Source organism: Lissotriton helveticus, chromosome 10 (assembly GCF_964261635.1).
Source record: "Lissotriton helveticus chromosome 10, aLisHel1.1, whole genome shotgun sequence".
Taxonomy (NCBI): domain Eukaryota; kingdom Metazoa; phylum Chordata; class Amphibia; order Caudata; family Salamandridae; genus Lissotriton; species Lissotriton helveticus.
The window spans coordinates 494,279,216-494,298,198 of NC_136071.1; the positions used below are offsets into that span (position 1 = coordinate 494,279,216).

Here is an 18,983-nt window from a genome sequence, read left to right on the forward strand (position 1 = left end):
CCAGTGTGTGTGGATGCCTAGGAGGAATACACAAAGCCCAGCAGTCACCCACCCCAGACATGTGATTAGAGACAAGCACCAGGCACCAAGTGGCTAAAGTAAGGCAATGCAAACTTTCTAAAAGCGTCATTATCAGAATTACAATTTAAAATCCGATGTCGCCATAAGTTGTGAATTTAAATTGTCAGCCCAGAGATACCACATTTTAACCAGTCATAGCTTCCCATTTAGAAATTACTCTTATAAAATATTACAAGGTAATCTCAATGTTATCCTATGGGAGATATAAGCCTTGCAGTAGTAAAACATGAGTATTCACTATCAGGACATGTCCAACTGCTATAAATGCACTGCACCTTGCCCTTGGAAAGTCCAGGGCCTACCCTAGGGGTGACATATATGTATTAAAAGGGAAGGTTTGAGCCTGGCACAAGATTTAACCTGCCAGGTCGTCATGGCAGTTTAAAACTGCACACATGCTCTGCAAAGGCTGGCCTGAGATATGTTTAAAGGGCTACTTTAGAGGATGGCGCACTACCAGCACTCCAGGTCTACTAGTAGCATTTAATTCACAGGCCCTGTGCATATGCCACTTTACTAGAGACAGAGAAGTAAATTAAATATGCTGATTGGGTATAAGCAATTGCTACATGTTTTAAGGAGAGAACACTAGCACTTTAGCACTGGTGCACAGAGTCCTAAAGCCAACAAAAACAAATTCAGTACAAGGAGGAGGAGGTATTCAAGAAGTTTGGGCTGACCCTCCTTTCCAACAGAGAGGAGGCAAAAGGCCCCTTTGTAACCAACGCCCTGAGACCCTCACGGGTGATTTGCTACACTTTATAAATTCTTGATTGATTGAATGAAACTATAGTTTTCCACTACCCTTTCCTGGCCCAATGTACTCCAGAAGAATTACCACCCACAGGTTAACAGGTAGTTCAGCAAGATAGGTTCTATTGCTTTTCAACTCTTCCTTTGGGATTTTCTTGATTCGAGACTCCCAGTTCCACCCCACATTCCCACTAGCACATTCTGATAAAGACACTGCTTGATTTGTAAAACAGTGCCAGGGCTTGTGTCAGGAGCCCACTGCACCTTATTCCACCCGTTGCCCCTGCCAGCGCTGGCTGGGAGGTTGAGGCCCAAGGATCCTAAAGTGGCTTTTAATGTGACTGAAACTGTGTAGCCACATATATGACGAGTACTGAAGTGTTGTGGCCAAATTATAGCACAGGGACGTGGGAACCTAGTAAACAATCAGATCCCGAGTGGTTGTTGTTCTTGGCACTCATGTACTTGGTGATTTTTTTAAATGTGAAATGTGTCATTGTGTCCAGAATGGACAAGTGGAAGTATTTTGAGCTAAAATATAGTGCTAAATTCCAGATTTGCATTTTGGGTAATTATGCATAATTTTACCTAACTTTTCAGAAATGTTGTGTAATTACACAAAAACACGTTATGCAAAATTCACAAAAAAACAAGTGTACCAGAGACTCACACTGGGATAAGAAGAAGCTTGCACCTAGCTTGCTGGGTGGCTGTTTTGTGTTCCTGAGGAAAAACCCTAAGCCATGGAGGTTCATGCACAACATCACCAAAGTCTCCTTGACTGGTGCAGCCTCTGCTTCAGCTTACCTCGTGCCATCGTACACGTTGCCCAAATACCAAGCGGCAAGACTGGGACAAGTTATTGCTTCTCTTGCTAACTGTACCATGTGGTTAGAGTTGTGCAGCCCTGCCAAAAAGCTTAGGTACTGCTTCAATACCAATAAATTAAGCAGTTTTACATTCCGTGGTCTGCCTGGCGCCGGGAAACTCTTTTTGGGTAGCTGATGTGCCCTATAAGTTTAATTAATAATAATAATAATAATAACTAGCCCACTATCAGAGCACTATAGTTTGTCTTCCCCATATTGGCTGAAGGGTATTACTTCTAATTTTCTGCTGTTGATTAAATCATATTTACAGTATTATGTTGTGACTGTTTTGAGTGAAACACTTAGGGCCTCATTTACAAGAAATTGCCGCAGGGCACTCCTGCAAGACTTCTTGTTGTGCTGCACTACGACAATTCAAAAGGGCAGGAATGACCTGTATTTACAAAATACAGTGCATTCCTGTCCTTTCAGCCATCTCCAGCGCACAATTTGTAGCCAAACACCAACACAGGCACCCTTGCCCCATGCTGCCAGGGTGTCTGCATTGTTGGTACAATTGTGTTGTGCCCGAAGGGGCATCTTCCTGCACAAAAATAATCAATGGAGATGTTTTTCTCTACCTATGTGTGCTGCAGAATGCAGCACACACAGAAAGAGGAAAAAACATGGAGAAATAAAGTTATTTCTCCTTCTTACTGCACCCATGAAGAGATGCTCAGTGTTGACACATTCCCAGATTTATGCTATGTTGCAAATTGGCAATGTGTCAAATACCATGGGCGTTGAGTTCGGAACACCCACCGCAATGCTCATGGCACGCCTCCCTGATGCAGTTTAAGGCAATGCAGCGACTTGCGCTGCGTTACCTTACACCATATCTACGAGGACATGAGAAGCCATGTGGGGTGGCTTTTCGTGGGCTCATAAATATGCCTCTGCACTCTGTGCTGCCAACTCTGAATAAGCCTTGGACAGCTCAATTTTAATAAACTGTGAGTCAAGTGCTAAAGGGTGTACTTGGTGTTAAGTTTTGGTCCCAATAGCTGGGACAAGCTCTGGGACACCAGTGGAAAATGGTTCTGTTTGACACAATTTTAGCCCAGGACGACCGATTGTTCTCGTACCCCAGAACAACTACCCACAAATAGGTGTGCCTAAACTGTGTAAACTGTAGGACTGTATGGAGGGGAGTTTGGTGTACTCCATTTTGGATACTGTAGTTAAACTCAGCTCCTCCCAAAAGGAGCACCGCAATAGACTTCAACTGGGGGTACCGAGCAACACAGCACATTACATAGGCCAACACTTAGATCACTGAACTTGCAGAACACCTCTCGCTTCACATTCTGAGAGCGGCATCTGTTTTGAGGTTCTCTGTAGCGCATATTTTGTACATCCTTGACAGTGCACCTTAGAAGTATCCTTGCATTAGATTTTTCATTTCTTTATGTACTTTTATGCAATGGTATTTCTGATAGAACTGCCTGAATGCTGCATTTTTGGGGTAGTTTTGGGTACATTGCTGAGTTATGAATCTCTAACACTACCTCCATGGGTAAGTAAGTCTTGGAATGTTTGCTTCTCTACCCAAGAGTTAAGTGCTAAAGGTTGTTCTTAGTGCTCAGTTATCAACAGCTGAAGTAGGACAAGCTCAGCAACATCAATGGACATGGACTCAATCAACTCAGGTCATACAGAGAAACCCTTTGTGCCACGGAATCCCCAAACTGGTTCTGCCATCCACCATTTCAATAGTCTCTCACTATCACAGTTGTTTCTGGTGTGCCTATAAGTGAATCTGCTTTTCACAGTAGTGCACCATCAGGAGTGCTTTGGAAATGGCTACTAATAACTTGGTCACAATTTTGAGTTCAATGGAGCAGGAGAACGGGCATAAATTGGCGGTTCCCCTGTCTGGGCAAATTTGTGATTCCTTCTCTCAATTAGAGAAGGGCAACAGCAAGGTTTCTGTCAGCAGAGATTCAGTCAGTTTGACAACAGAAACCATGACATGGTAAACCGCCCAACACTGAGCTGCAAGGTCATAGAGATGGTTTTCCCGCCATTGTTAAGGTGGAGCAATCATCACTTCATTTGCCTGCCTGGGACTGCAATGTAAATTATGGTAGTCTTTGGCATTAAAATAACACAAAACTCCCTTCAAGTCCTGGCCATTGATGTTATGTTTTTCAAGAACAAACTCCTGCTTTGGTTATTTATTTTGGAGAAACAAAACAAGTTTTCCAAGGGCTTGGCAGACACTTCACTCTTCAGAGCAATTACATCAGAGATGGTTGATGGTTGATTTTAAGGCTTAGAGATCACTGACAGGCAGTCTGATGGGTTGGTCTTACACCAGAGAAACTGATGCTGTTGGTTCTGATGACCTATTGGGCCAGCAGCCCGATTGCTGCCATCTAAATATGGGCTATTTATTTTTAAAATGGCACATTCAAAGTGTTGTTCAGTGATGTCTACTAACATCATCTTTTTTCTTCTCAAACAGTTGTAATGCAACCACCAGTTATCAATCAGACTATAGTTTTGGGGAACAATGACAAAGAGACCAGAACCCCACCGGCACCTCCAATGGTAATAGGACAAGCAGGACCCACACCAATGCGAACCACATGCCCTGCCTGCCGGCAACAAATTATAACCAGCACCAGTCACGTGCCTGGGGGTATGGCCTGGATGATATGCGCTATTCTCGCTATTTTAGGGTAAGAGCTGTTCAACTGAGGTTTGTTTAAAACTTTGCATTACTGAAAGAGCTTGAAGTTGTTGAGTTCACCAAAAATTATTGTACATATGTCCACTTAAATTCAAATGCAAGTCAAACACTCTGATTCTCAACACTGTTGTGTTGCCACTTACAAGAGCTAATACAAGAGGCGAGTGGGGGACAACTAGAACAGCCATATTTTCTGAAACCTGCAGAACAGGTGAAATATGAGAGAATTAACCTATTTATGTTTTAGCATAGGATATACATAGGAATAGAGCTTTCTTCAGCAGTATATGCACACAATCGAACACTGGCAGTTAAGTCCACAAGCAGAGCGTATTTGCTGAGAGTGACTGACAAAATCTAGTACACGCCATGCACAGCACAGTGTTGAAAGGAGGTAGGTCCACACTGGTAAGTATACATGCTTCTATAATGTCAATTGAGTATCGGCAAAGGGAGTGGCACCAGCAACAGGCAATGCCACACATCTCAATCTCATAGTGAAACATTTGCAACTTTGATGCTAAACTTGCCAATCTTGGCATCAAGGTGTTTCCCCCTTTGGATTTCAAAACACTTACCAATGGCTTATAATCCTTACAAATCTTGAATTTCCTTCCTCACACATACAACTGGAATCGTTCAGCTGCCCAAGTTGCCTCAAGTAACTCTTTTTTAATCACCAAGTATTTGCAATCAAATGGCGTCAAAGTCTGAGAAGCACACGACACAAACTACATCTCATTCTTCATCCTTTGTGAAAACACAGCTTCAATACCATACCCACTAGCATCCACCGACAACACACATTCTTCCTCCCTCACAAATGATCATAAAAATGGAGCTACATAAATCTCTTTTTTCACTGCTTTAAAGCCTTTAACTTGTTCCTCCGCCCATATACATGACACATTTTATTTTAGTAATGCTCCTAAACGTTGCACTTAGATCCATAGTTCTCCAGGAAACGTGAATAAAATTCCGTGAGACCTAAAAATGACATCAACTGTTCCTTATTCTGAGGTTCTGGTGCAGCCATAATCGCTTCCACATGACTGATTTTTGGTTGAACACCCTCCTTAGATATTACTTGGCCCATATACTCTACTTTCTGTTTTCCAAATACGCACTTCTCATTTCTGGCAGTCAAACCATGCCTCCTGAGATCCAATAATACTGCATGGAGGTATTCATCTTGGGCATTTTTGTCTTGACCAAAAATTATAATGTCTTCTTGGAACACCTTAGCACCATGTATCCCCTAGAAGAATCCTTGTCATCGGTCTCTGGAACACGGCTGAAGCACTCTCAAGCCCAAAAGGCATTTTACAATTCCGGCACATGCCTTCAGGTGTGATAAATTAAATACAATGTTTTGATTCATCATCCAATACAATTTGGTGGTATGCACTTGCTACATCAATTTTTGAAAACCAAGTGGCATCCCCTATTGATGACGTAAATTCCTGTAAATTTGGCAATGGAAATGTTTTCACCCATATAGCATCATTTAGACATCTAAAGTCAACACATAAACGTAAATCTCCACTGCCCTTAAGAGTAATCACAACCTGAGAAGTTCAATCAGAACTTGCCACCGATTATATTATGCCTTCCGCGCACAATTCCTGCAACATACCTTTAAATTTTTCGCTGTAATTCACTGGCACTTTTCTAAGTTTTTGTCTAATGGGAATGATCCCATTCCGCAAAATAATTTTGTGTTTGAAATGAAGCATTTTGCACACTTGGTCAGAAAAAATCAGAATGAAATTAAGCATTTTGCACACTTGGTCAGAAAAAAATCAGAATACATCCTCTTAAGACCAGCATATCCAACTTCTGTTGTACTCTTGTTGCACCACATACACAGGGGGATCCACATAATATTCTGCCTACCCAAAATAGTTGCTCCCTTCTTAGCTACATAAACTTTACCATGACATTTCCTACCACCAAATCCTACATCCGCCCACATAAAACCCTCCTTAGGAATCTTATGTCCAGAATAGCTGCCAGATTAACATCAGAATTCATTAATGTCCTACCTGGCCATAACTTCTCAAACATACTTTTACCCATGATAGTGTACCACACAAATGAATCAAGCATGGTTCTGACATCAACCCCATCAATGCATACCGTACAAGTGGGTGAACTTATGACTCTGCCAACTTCATCTGCTTGCTCATCTTGCACTCTCGATACTACCCCACTTAAACTCCCTTCATCCCCAAAAACATCTTCCAGAATTTGATTCACTTTCTTCCTCATATTCTTACACATGCTACAGAAATGGCATTTTTTCCTGCATGTACACAGCTTGTTTAATGCAGGACACCATTTAAAATTGACTAAATGATTACTCGAGCCACATCTAAAACAAGATAAAATTCACACATCGCCTGTTTTATTTTTCACCAAACGTTCACCCATTTTTACCTCACCACTCTTATTCCTGACCCCAGCATCTTTTAGACCAGCACTCACATGGTTACTCAGACCCCCCTCATTTCTTGCTCTTTGAATGCACTCATCAGAAACTTCAATACTCCTAGCTACATCCACAGCAGCCTTCAAGGATATTTCCCCACAAGGCCAAATTTTTCTTGAATTGTTTTCGACTTAGTCTTCATATGTATTTGGTCTCAGAGAGCTAGATCATACATCATATGATCAAAATTGCATGTCACAGCTAAACCTTTTAGTGCAGATAAAAAATTATCAATACTTCCATCTTCTCTCTGTGCCCTAGAATTCAATTTAAATCTTTCCATGACTACATTTATTTTCATGCCAGATCTTTCTTGCATCTGTTTAATAGCATACTGACACACACGTATGTCCCCAGCATTGTCAATGAGAGGAACATTTTAAAACTCTCTTAATCCTACAGCACCTAAGCTATGCTTGAGTAAGGATAAATGCATTTCCTCTGAAAATGTACCCTCCTCTGATACTTCTACAAAAGCTTTAAACAAATCAGTCCATAAGTCCCAAGAAATAGTAGGTTCACCCAATTCCGCCCAAAAAAAGAGTGGTGGCTGAATGCTTGCCATAGTGCTCTGCTCAACTAATTACTCATAAAATGTCACAGAAAATTTGAAGAACAATGGAATACCAATAATACACTTCACAATGACACTTTTAACAATCACAGACACAATCAGGCTAAGCTCCTGACAGTCTCAAACTGGTGTGCCAATCACTGTATAGCAATTGGATATTCTCCAACAAGCTTCAAAAATGATGTGCCAACCAATCGTAAGGAACTAGTCCTAACTTCCGCCTTGATAAATAAAAATAATACAGTACCTGGAAGTATCCCAAGGTGTGCCCATCACCGTTAAAAAGAAGAGGCAAGAAGAACACTATTGGTGCCCCTCAACCCCATTACAGCATCGCACATGCTTGAAAACATCCGAATCCATTGATCAGAGCCATTAGCAATAACTCCAATGCCGCAAGGATAAATCAATCACCTCCAATATGACTGACACGCAGCTTGCTAATGATGATCCATCGTCACCACAACACTAGAAGTGCACTCCAAAATACTTCTAATATGGTGGACATGCAGCATGCTGACATACCGGTCTGACGTCACCACCAGCACTGGAAAGGTAACTCCAAGTTGCTTCCAATATGGCCAAATAATTGCCGGAATATGGCCAACACACAGCGTGCTGACCTACTGGTCTGACGTCACCACCAGCATTGGAAGGGTAACTTCAAGCTCCTTCCAATATGGCACACCTTGACGTCATGGAACCACTGGCCCAGCAACCAGGATCGGTATCAGCAATACCACTTGGACCATCCAAAAGACTCCATCACACCACAGCCTGCAGACCTGCCAGTTTTTCTGGTACAAGGCTGCACCTCCAGTCACTGAGCCAGCAGAATCACCATCCGATGCACACTTCCATCGACTTGGTACAGATCAAAACGATGAACAGTAGTTCCACTACGTCGCTAACAACACACCACTGGCCCAACATCCACTGACCGCCGGTGCAGCTCCAGACCCTCCTAGTCACCGTTGTTGAAAGGAGGTAGGTCCACACCAGTAAGTACAAATACTTCTTTAATGCTAATTGAGTATCAGCAAATGGAGCGGCACCAGCAACAGGCGATACCTTACATCAAACAGTTACAACCGTCACACATAGAATCTACCCACATCACACAATGCCGGTTCCATCACCACATTCTACCTACCCCTCACTAGAATACCATACTTATACCACACACAGGTGATACTGTGAAAGGTAGCAAGTGTTGTGCACAGTGAGGCACTCATTTTAAATGTCATGCTAATGGAATTGGAAATCTCAACCCCAGATATACCGTTATTGGCGAGTATGGTAACTCTGGTGTGTGAAAAAAATCGTACACTACCAGTTGGACCCTGAAGTTATACTAAGAAGTGGGGGAAATTACTGGAAAAACTAGTTTTACTCCATCCGATTCCTCAGGCTGCATTTTCGCCTGGAAATTTCAGCTACTTCTAGAAGCTGAAGTCTACACGACAAACTGGCTGGGCCCCCAGGGTTACTCCTTTACTCCTAATCCTGATGAGCCTGGTCACTCCTCTAGAATTTGGGAAAAGTTTCACCCATAAATTAGAAAAATTGAAAAGAACAGCTTCAAAGTCCACTATAGAGCACAATTGTAAAAATAAATTAGCTCAAAAAGCCATTCTTCTGCAGGGCGGGGGGGGGGGGCTCAGGGAATAATCCTGTACTTCAACCATGAAATATTCACTAAGGGCCACATGCATCAATCAAACTTAAGAATTGTGATTCCTAAATTGCGATTTTTCAAGAAATCGCAATTTAGGAATAACAATTCCTTATGCAGGTAGGAATCGCAAAAAAATTTGAGATTCCTACACATTCCTTATTTGCGGCTTGCAAATTACGAATTGCAAATTAGCAATGGCTTCCCATTCATTCCTATGGGCTAAGAGGCCCATAGGAATCAATTGGAATTGCATACACAATTTGCGAGTACCAAATAGATACTCGCAAATTGCACATGCAATTTCAAGGGTGCAAGGCTGCCAAAATGACACCCTGAAAGTGCAAATAAAAAGCATGTTGCACACACACATGCCCCAAGGGCATGTGTATGTGCAAAATAGAACCTTGAATTTTTCAAATTGTTCGCAACTTTCCATCAACTTTAAGTTCATGGTAACTTGCGTTTCAGAAAAGCGAATAGCTATTTTTTGTTGTTCTTGAATTGCATTTAGGGAATTGCAATTTGCGATTTCCTAAATGCAATCTCAATTTAAGTAATCGCAAATTTTGCGGTTACTTAAATAGCGATTTTTGAATTTGGGATAATGCATCCCAAATGCAAAAATTGTGGTGGCAAAGGGGCAGATTCAGCAAATCTACCCCTTTGCGACCGCAAAAAACAATGATGCGTGTGCCCCTAAAACACTTTGCTGAGCTCTGAGTATTCTCCAGTTGTCCTGCAAAGGTCTTTTCAGTTGTCATTTTCTTTAGTTCAGATTTAGGAATCGGTTTTATTTGGGTATGATTGTGTCAGTGTTTTTTTGGTAATTATGTGTGTAGGTCAAATATTCAGTTTCAGGTTGTAACATATTTTTATTATTAATATTAACTGAAAGAAGTGAAAAGGCGTAGATTGGATGTTCACTATGCAAATGGGTATTGCTTTGCCACAAGCGCTGCAATTCAGTTATGGCACAACTGTGAAGAGTGACAAGCTTAGCCTTGAACAAGGGTCTCTGCAATGTTATGCACGATTAAGAGATTGTGCAGCAGTGGTGGCCGGTGAGCTGTGAAAGCAGGGGCATATAAATAACCACCAACTACCTGTCTGTGGCCATATAGTTCAATGTATCGCAGACTTCTTGTTAGATATGTAGTAGGTGACACATGCCCCACCTGAATCCCCCACAAGTGATCCCTTTCTCCCCACATTTCTCTCTGTGTGACATGCTGTTTCTCGTTCTTTTTACTCTGATTAATGGGTCTCCTGACTCTATGCCCATGTAGGTGAAATCATATTGTACAGTTTGCTGCTGATGATCCGCCGTCAGCAGGAGATGCCAATGTTCCCCATGCTCATTTAGATTTAGCATGTATTAAGGTTATTGTTCATCCTCAGACAAACAATGCATTGCCCAATGATAGGGCGACCAGAATTTGAGAAGCAAAAACCAGGACAGGCCGGACATAAAATTAGGACTAAAGTAAGAATTAATCCTTTAGTCTTACTTCTATATCTGGCCTGTCCTGTTTTTTTACTTAGCCTTGTAAATATGTGGCTATATATATTCAATAAAAAAAAGCAATGGTTACAGGCACGTTATAACTAGGAAATGGAATTAAAAAAACCTTGGATATTCCCTCAAAAAAACAAAGGTTACAGGAAGTTATAGGTAGGCTCAGATTTCACTTGTACAAAACCAGTGAAATTCAGCAGTTATATTTAGCTGAGCTAACTCGCACCCCCTCAATGCACTGCTTATGACCTCACTTATTACATCACTCATGACATGGTCAGTGACATCACTAATGACATCTCAAATGAAGTTACTGATGACATTATTCAGTGACTGTGAGTGTTTTTAAAAAGTTTATGAGTGTTAAATATATGTACCGAGGTTTATTAGTGAATCAGTGGGTGTATGAGTGCCTGTATGGATTAATCAGTATGTGCATGATTGACTGTTTAAGTGAGTGATTGGTTGTCTCAGTGAATGTATGGGTGAGTGGCTGGTTGTGTGAATGTCTGTATCAGTCTGTCAGTTGGTACATGAGTGGCTGTATGGGTGTGTGATTGGTTGTCTGAGTACCTGTATGGGTGCCTGAGTGTCTGTGTCGGTGAGTGAGGGGGTGTGTGACCGCCTGTATGTATGAGTGAGTGGGTGAGTCAATGGCTATATGGGTTAGTGAGTGCATGTGTGAGGGACGCTATGGGTGAGTGTATGTGTGTATTGTATTGTATTGTATTGTAATTGCATTTATATAGCGCTTACTACCCCTGACGAGGCATTGAAGCGCTTTTTCGCGAGTAGCACGCTACTTCAGGACCCATAAAGGAATTAGTGTTGAATTAGTACAGTGAAATATGAAAGTAATTTAAGTGGTGGTAAGGTTAGTCAGTTATTTGGATTCGGAAGGATAGCAGAAGGATAGAAGAGGAAAAAAGGTTTGTATTTATATAGCGCTTGTTACCCCTGTTAGGGTGTTCAAGCGCTTTTTTTGGCAAGTAGCATGCTACTCCGGAAACCTATAAAGAATCTCGCCAAAACTGACCTGACTGTTGGTGCCCTTGTGCGGCCGCATTTGAGAACTTTCACGGACCCGCTGCTTGTCCCGCCGTGACAGCCCGCCTCCTGTCTCCCGCTGCCACTCTCAAACTCCATCTCCGTGCGGCCGCAGTGCAGAGGAGGGACCGGGGGAACTACCATGACCAGCAGCCTTTGCGGCCGGAAGCCGCACCCGGATTAATCGCGCCAGGAGGCGCTTAAATCACTGCCTCATCTCCCGCATCGCGGGATCGCGCGGGCCGCGCTGGGCGAAGCCCGGGCAAAGGGCGGGCAGTCTGTGGCAGTCAGGGGCTGTCTAAGGCTGGGCTCGGCCATCACTCTGACATTGATATCTGATACTCCAGGCCCGGTGGACAAACTAACACTAGTAAGGGTATTCGCTCTTTCTCTGCAGTCTGTGCTAATGTCTACCCGCTCGGGGAAGATCTTGAGGGGAGGGGGCGAGGTGGGACCTAGTAGTGTCATTGGTACTATGGACCAATTTATCACACGGGTTGCAGCCGTAATAGAGAAGGAGATTGTAATGACGGAGCGGCGCCTTTCGCAGGAACATCCCGCGTCTAAAAGATCATCCCTGGGCCTCTTAGCTCAGGCAGTGTCACCTGTATGTAACCCTGCTCCCCTTTTAGCCACACCTCATGTGCTTGACGAACCGTGGGTTGCATCTCTGAGGGCTAGTATTGATAGATTGGAGAGCCTGGCTGCATCATCTATACCTACTTCTGAGGATGGTGGTAATACGGGCTTGTCTCCTATTGCATCTCTTGTATCCATAGCAGGCCCTGCCTATCCCCCTTCCCATAGTGGAAAACCCCAAGACACTGGGCACTCCGCTATCGGCTCCTAAGATCCCATTAATTACTAAAAGGAAAAGGATTGCTAGCCCGCGCAAAGGAAGTTCCCTGAAACTGTTTAAGAAACCAAGGAAACAGGGGATCAAGGGCATAGGTACCAAAACGGGCGAGGGCCTGGGTACGATAAATTCCTCTTCTTCTACCGAGGGGAGTGGTCTTATCTTAGAAAAAGTAGGTGCAGTTCCCTTCCGTAGCCATCAGCCACCAGCTTTTTGTGTCCCTGTTACTATTGCACAAATTGAAGAGTTGTTAAAAACACTGTTGTCCCCGATTGCTGACAGAGTAATAGGGCTGGGTGATAGGCTAGATAGGTTTGAACAATCAACCCTAGATAGCTTTTTCTCGTTGAAAGCACTCATTAAACTGCACTCTAGACTAAGGGAAGAGGGACAAGGAGGGCCCACAGAAAATAGGAAAAATACGGAACCCCAGCAGGCTTTGCCAGACGTATCCACTGCGGCTATTTTGGTAATTCCACAGTTGACTGATAATGTTCCCTTAGTGCCCCCTGTGGCTACTTCTGGGAGCATTGGTCAAAAAGCGCAAGTCCTTCCAAGTATCCCCAAGCCCCCCAAAGCCCCGGGTGCGAAGCCGGACCGGGTTGAGTTGCCGGGAGGGAGTGGTCCTGTTAAACCCAAGAGAACACCAAAGGGGACGGGCAAAGGTAAAGTAATTAGTCAGGCTTGTTCAGCCAAAACCACGAGTAATTATCCTGCTCTTACCCATCCACAAACACTATTACCAAAAGCTGTCCCAAAAGTTTTATCACCCAAAGCTGCTCCAACATCCCCACCTGTGAACTTGCCCCCTGATTGTCATCCGTATGTAGCCGTCCTCACAAATGTACCCACCCTGAAGGCTGATCAAAATGAATCCCCTCAAGCTTTAAAAAATAAAAAACTGTACTGGCTAGAGTCTAACAGATTCCTTCCTAGGGGCCTTGATGGAACAATTCTAAGAGTTAGAAGGGTGGGATGGGTGGGTTATGGTCACAAGCATTTGGAAGGAGACTGCGTGGTGGTTAATTTTAGGGATAGCAGAGTAGCACAAACCATTTGCAATTATAAACCGAATTCCGGGGGGCCGGGAATAGGTATAGTGGACCTAACCTTTTTTTACCCAAGATCAGCCACTACCCCGATTGGCCGAGAACTCGGCATGGTTTGGAGCAATAGCTCTGCCTATTCTGAGTTTTCTGCAAATCCACAGTTTTACCCTCAGGCAGTCTGGCCTTCGCCTGGTTGGAGACCACCGGGATATTGAACCGACGTTATCGTTGGGGAGATCCTCGGGGTCTGCAACTCAGGTGATGTCATAGAGCAGAGTGGGCTGGCCATTGATCACGGCACACTCCCCCTTAGTACAGTAGTCCCCACTCCTACACAGGAGAGTAATCAGCTCCCAGGGAGGCAAGGTGGGGTTGGCAGTCTAACGACTCAGGACCTGTTTGAGGGTGGAGGAGGACTCGACTCTGATGGTGTTCCAGCTGTGGCGGATCCAGTACTTAGGATTTTCAGCTGGAACATCGCAGGAATCAATAGGAAGTTGGGTTTGCCTGACTGGAACGCTCTTGTTGAGGGTTATTCCATCTGTATATTCCAGCAGACGTGGGGTAGGGAGCCCTGTCACAAGGTGGGATATTCATCCCACTTTGTTCCAGCTGTCCCCCCTTTGTCAGGGAGGGGACGCCCTTCGGGTGGTCTCCTCATTTGGGTTGCTGTCTCCCTAGACTGCAGGGTGGAGGAGCACCCCACAAATTCACCTGATCTCCTCAATATCACGCTAAAGGATTCTCGGGGGTGCCTGCTCCTAGACATCTTCAATATCTATGCTAGAGGTACTAGGGGAGGCGTACAATCGCCCACCATTGCTCTTTTGGAAGATCTCCTTAGGCAGCGGTCAAAAAAATCGTGTATTTTGGTGGCGGGTGACCTAAATTGTACGTTCGAGCCCCTAGGCCTTGATGATATGCTAGGCATAGTAGAGGAGGATTCGAGAAAGGGGATTCCGGCCTTGGCTCTCCCCCCCATTAAAAGGTGGTCACAAGTGGCGTTGCAGATCAATGCACTTAATATGGAATTTGATCTGAGGGCGGTTAACGGGAGGTCCAAATCCGACTTAATTGGTGCACACACTTATAATAGGCCCAATCATACGTCTAGAATAGATTACATTCTTCTGGACGTATGCTTATGGAGCACCCTGAGTGACATGGAGATTATTCAGACCATTGAGAGTGACCACAATCTTCTCTCTCTAGTCTTATCTCCTGAGTGGCTCAAGGGCAAGGCTGGGTCACAACCACCGTCGGCATCCAACTTCCAGATGGTCAGTGTATCTAATTGTGGGAGACGATTGAAGTGGGCCAAGCTTGTCTTATCTGTTGAGAAAGTTGCAGCCATAGGGGCATTGCTGGCTGCAGCCCAGAGCAATCTAGGCTCACTGACTCATGCGCCTGAGGAGGCCACGCAGATTTTTTGTGATCTAATTAGGGCCCTAAGTAATCTCTTCATTTCCCCTAGCAGTTTCTCTGGTGCGACTAACAGGGCTAAACCCATGAATAGACAGGGATGGTTTACGACAAAATGCAGGACATGAAAAAAGCTTTGATAGGGGCAGTCAAATCTAAGTCCCAACTAGCAATTAGGACAGCAAGGAAGGACTACTCCCTCACCTTAAGGGCGGCGAAAAAGGAGTGGGAGGAGAAGTTTTGGGAATACCTTTTGGTAGCAAGTAAGGGAAAGGATGCAAGGGGTTTCTGGAGTTTGGTTAGAACTAGGAATAGGCCAGACGTATCGCTGGTCACGTGCAATATCCCCGCTCAGATCTGGTACAACCACTTTGAGGCCCTGTACTCTCGAACCGAAGGGGACCTTAGTGAGTCTTTTTCCTTGGGGGATGATGCAAATGTTAGTGTCATAGATGGCTTTACCGCGAGGGAGGTGGAGGCCGTAATTAAGTCCCTGGTTCCATTAAAAGCAGCTGGGCTGGATGGGATACCAGGTGACTTGCTACGAGCCGATCCCAAGGAATGGGGGCATCTGGTCGCTACCGTACTAAATGCAATCGTGGGGGGCGCACTAGTACCTGATTCCTGGAAGGGGGCAGAGGTTGTCCCGATATTCAAAAAGGGGTGTCGGGACAACCCCGCTAATTACAGGCCCATTAGTCTCATCGACTCTTCCCACAAGGTGGTTGGGAAGGTGATTTTGGGGAGGGTCCTTCAATGGGCTGATGACAATAAGATACTGTCTGACTTTCAGGCGGGATTCCGTTCAGGTACTGGGACGATTGAACAGGCCTTTAGGCTGATGCTCCTGTATTGGAAGGTGGTGGTGCTGGGCAAGGGCAGTCTTTACTTGGCCTTCATTGACCTGAAGACTGCCTTTGACCTAGTACCTAGGGAGGAGCTATGGAGGGTTCTGCAGGGGCTGGGGCTGCCCCCCTATATCCTGTCGCTCTTGATTAAACTTCATACAGACAACTATGCACAGGTGCGGTGGGGTACGAATGGGGAGAAAACCAATAGGATTCCGGTGTGCAGGGGTGTCCGTCAGGGATGTGTGTTAGCTCCCACACTATTCTCTTTGTATGTGAATGGTGTGGTAGAGTACCTGCTTAAAGAACCAGCAGATGCTCCGTCCCTGGCGGGCATTCGGATCCCCACCCTGCTCTTTGCCGACGATACCCTTCTCATCGCAAAGACACCCCAGGGTCTCCAAAAGCTCCTCAACCGTTTCCAGGAGTTCTGCTTTCTCAGGGGCTTGACGATCAATGTAGAAATGACCAAATACCTGACCATGAATCCTCCCAAAAAACTAGGGCGCCCCCCGGTTTTGAATACTGTCCCCCTGGAGAGGGTCTGTGAGTTTGATTATTTGGGGATCCGCCTTAGCAATTCCATGAGTTGGACCCCTCACATTCGCAAGATGCTGCTCAGCCACAAAAGGGTGGCTGGCGCCCTACTCAGGGAACATCGCTCATCTTCTAAACATTGCATTTCCCCGGTTATAGACATTTACAAAGCTAGAGGGGTTACTGCCGCCCTGTATGGGGCGGAGTTGTGGGGCACCATTAACCTTGAGGTATTAGCTAAAGTGGAAAGTAAATTCCTGAAAGAACTTATGGCTCTTCCATTGAGCACACCCACCGTTCCGGTGCTTCTCGACTTGGGCTGCAGACCAATTGCGGACCAGGCGCGACTCCGGCCCTTGCTCTTGTGGGCCGCTTGTGGAGGGTCCCTGAGCTAGCCTCATATGCAGCAGGTTTGTCTGAGGTGATTGCAATGGAGCGATGGCACCGAATAAAATGGCTGAGGGATGTCAAGAGTCTCCTGGGGGAGCTGGGTCTGGACGTTTCTTGGGCTACTCGATCCGCTCCTCCCAAGGCGACCCTGAAGAAACTATATTGGGACTGGGTATCTTCTAAACTCATTGGCAACCCACGACACTGCAATTCGACCGCAGCATTCTTAAAAATCAAAGATGTGGTGGCATATGAGCCTTATCTGGACCTCATCTCTATTCCAATGGACAGGGCTCTCGACTTTAAGTTCAGAGTGGGCATTTTACCTCTAGGCAACCTGGTGTCCAGGTGGAAATCATCTTCCCAGTCCTCGCCCTTCTGCGCTTTGTGTTTGACACGGGTGGAGACGGTGGCACACATTCTTTTTGAATGCCCGGACTATTGTGCCCCAAGGAGGCACTGGCTCATACCATTGTGTAGACTTTTAGGTACACGCCAGCACTTGGTGGCCCTCCGCATCTTACTGACTGATACATCCTCCCCTATTGTCTGTGGTGTTTCAAAATTTTTAAAATGGTCATGGTTAATTCGTTCAAAAAGGCTCTCCATTTCAATTTAATTCTTTTTTACCTATTTATTGTAACTGTCCGATTGTTTTATCCTTTTTAAATTACAAATGTATTTTATTGTTGGCCTTGATAACGTATTCTTTATTAATGTATGTACTGCTTTTAAGATATTTATGTATCGAAATAAAGCATATCAACCAACCAACCAACCATAAAGAATTAGTGATGAATTAGTATGGTGAAATATGAAAATAATTTGAGTGGTGTATATTAGTCAGTTATTTACAGTGACAAGGATAGCGGAGGGATAGAAAGGGAAGAAAAGTTTGCATTCATATAGCACCTGTTACCCCTGATGGGTGTTGAAGCGCTTTTCTGGTGAGGAGCACGCTACTCCGGAACCCATAAACGATTAGTGTTGAAAATTAGTATAGTGAAATATCAAGTAATTTGAGTGGTGGATATGTTATTCAGTTATTTGGATAGAGAAGGGTAGACTGTGAGATAGAAGAGGGAAAGAGGTTTGTATTTATATAGCGCTTGATGGTATGTTGAAGCACTTTCTGTGGTGAGCAGCACACTACTCTGGAACCCATAAATTATTAGTGGTGAATTAGTTTAGTGGAATGTGAAATTTGAGAAGTTAGCATGTTAGTCTGGTATGTTTTTGGGGGGTTGAAATTTTATATTAGCATTTCATAAATACAGTACAGAAAGAATATGATAATGTAGCAAATTCTATAACACTTTGCAGGATATAAAGATTGATAAATACAGTAACAGATAAAAACTGAATACATCAGAATACATAGAATATTTTAAAAGAGGAATGATTAAAGGGAAAAATACATCACATTGAGGACAATTAAGACATTCGTCATTAAATATTAAATATTAATATGAAATTTTAGAAGTGAACATGTTAGTCTGGTATTTTGATTGAAAAGGATAGTGGAGGGATAGAAGAGTGAAGGATTTATTTATTTATTTTGGAGGAGTAAAAAGGGATTGTGGAGGGGAAGAGTCAGAGGGAAGAGTTTAGAAAGCTTTGGTTTGGCGGATCGGTATAGTAAAAGTGGTGTCAGATGATGCAAGGAGGGGTAGAGTAGGGAAGAGTCTAGAAAGGGTTGTATTGGGGGTCATAGTAGTGGTATGGGGTTTGGGATAAATGAGAGAGTGGATTTAGAGGATGTAATGATAGATGTATAGGGTGGGAAATAGGGTAGCAGAAAGAAGTTTGAGATGAGTCAGAAAGTTGGGCTAGAAGATATATTAAGAGAAGTATAGGCTGAGAAATAGGGTAGTGCATTGTAAATGCTAAATTAGAAGAAAGTGATAAATATATAGATCAATACTTTCAAAATATATAGATGCATTAAAGAGGTAAGTATATGTAGATTAAATATATTGATAGGGATACAGGATGAGAAATAGGGTAGTGCATTGGATATGGTTTTTCAGGAGAAAAGTAACAAACACACAGATCCAAGTACAAGGAAGGTACATAGATGCACAATGGAAGCAAGTACATGTAGACCAAAGATGCACCAGATAAACTCCAGTTTTCAAGTTTTTAATTTTACTTGAATTTGTTTTTACAACATAATT

At 43.9% G+C, this 18,983-nt stretch overlaps 1 protein-coding gene across 1 annotated transcript in view; it reads left to right on the plus strand.

The window, feature by feature from the left end:
- LOC144785349 (lipopolysaccharide-induced tumor necrosis factor-alpha factor homolog) overlaps positions 1-18,983 on the plus strand; it is a 282,851-nt gene that overhangs the window by 161,673 nt on the left and 102,195 nt on the right. The window contains exon 4 of the mRNA XM_078664306.1: positions 4,171-4,387. Coding sequence (XP_078520432.1) covers positions 4,171-4,387 — 217 coding nt within the window. The remainder of the gene's footprint in view (positions 1-4,170; positions 4,388-18,983) is intronic.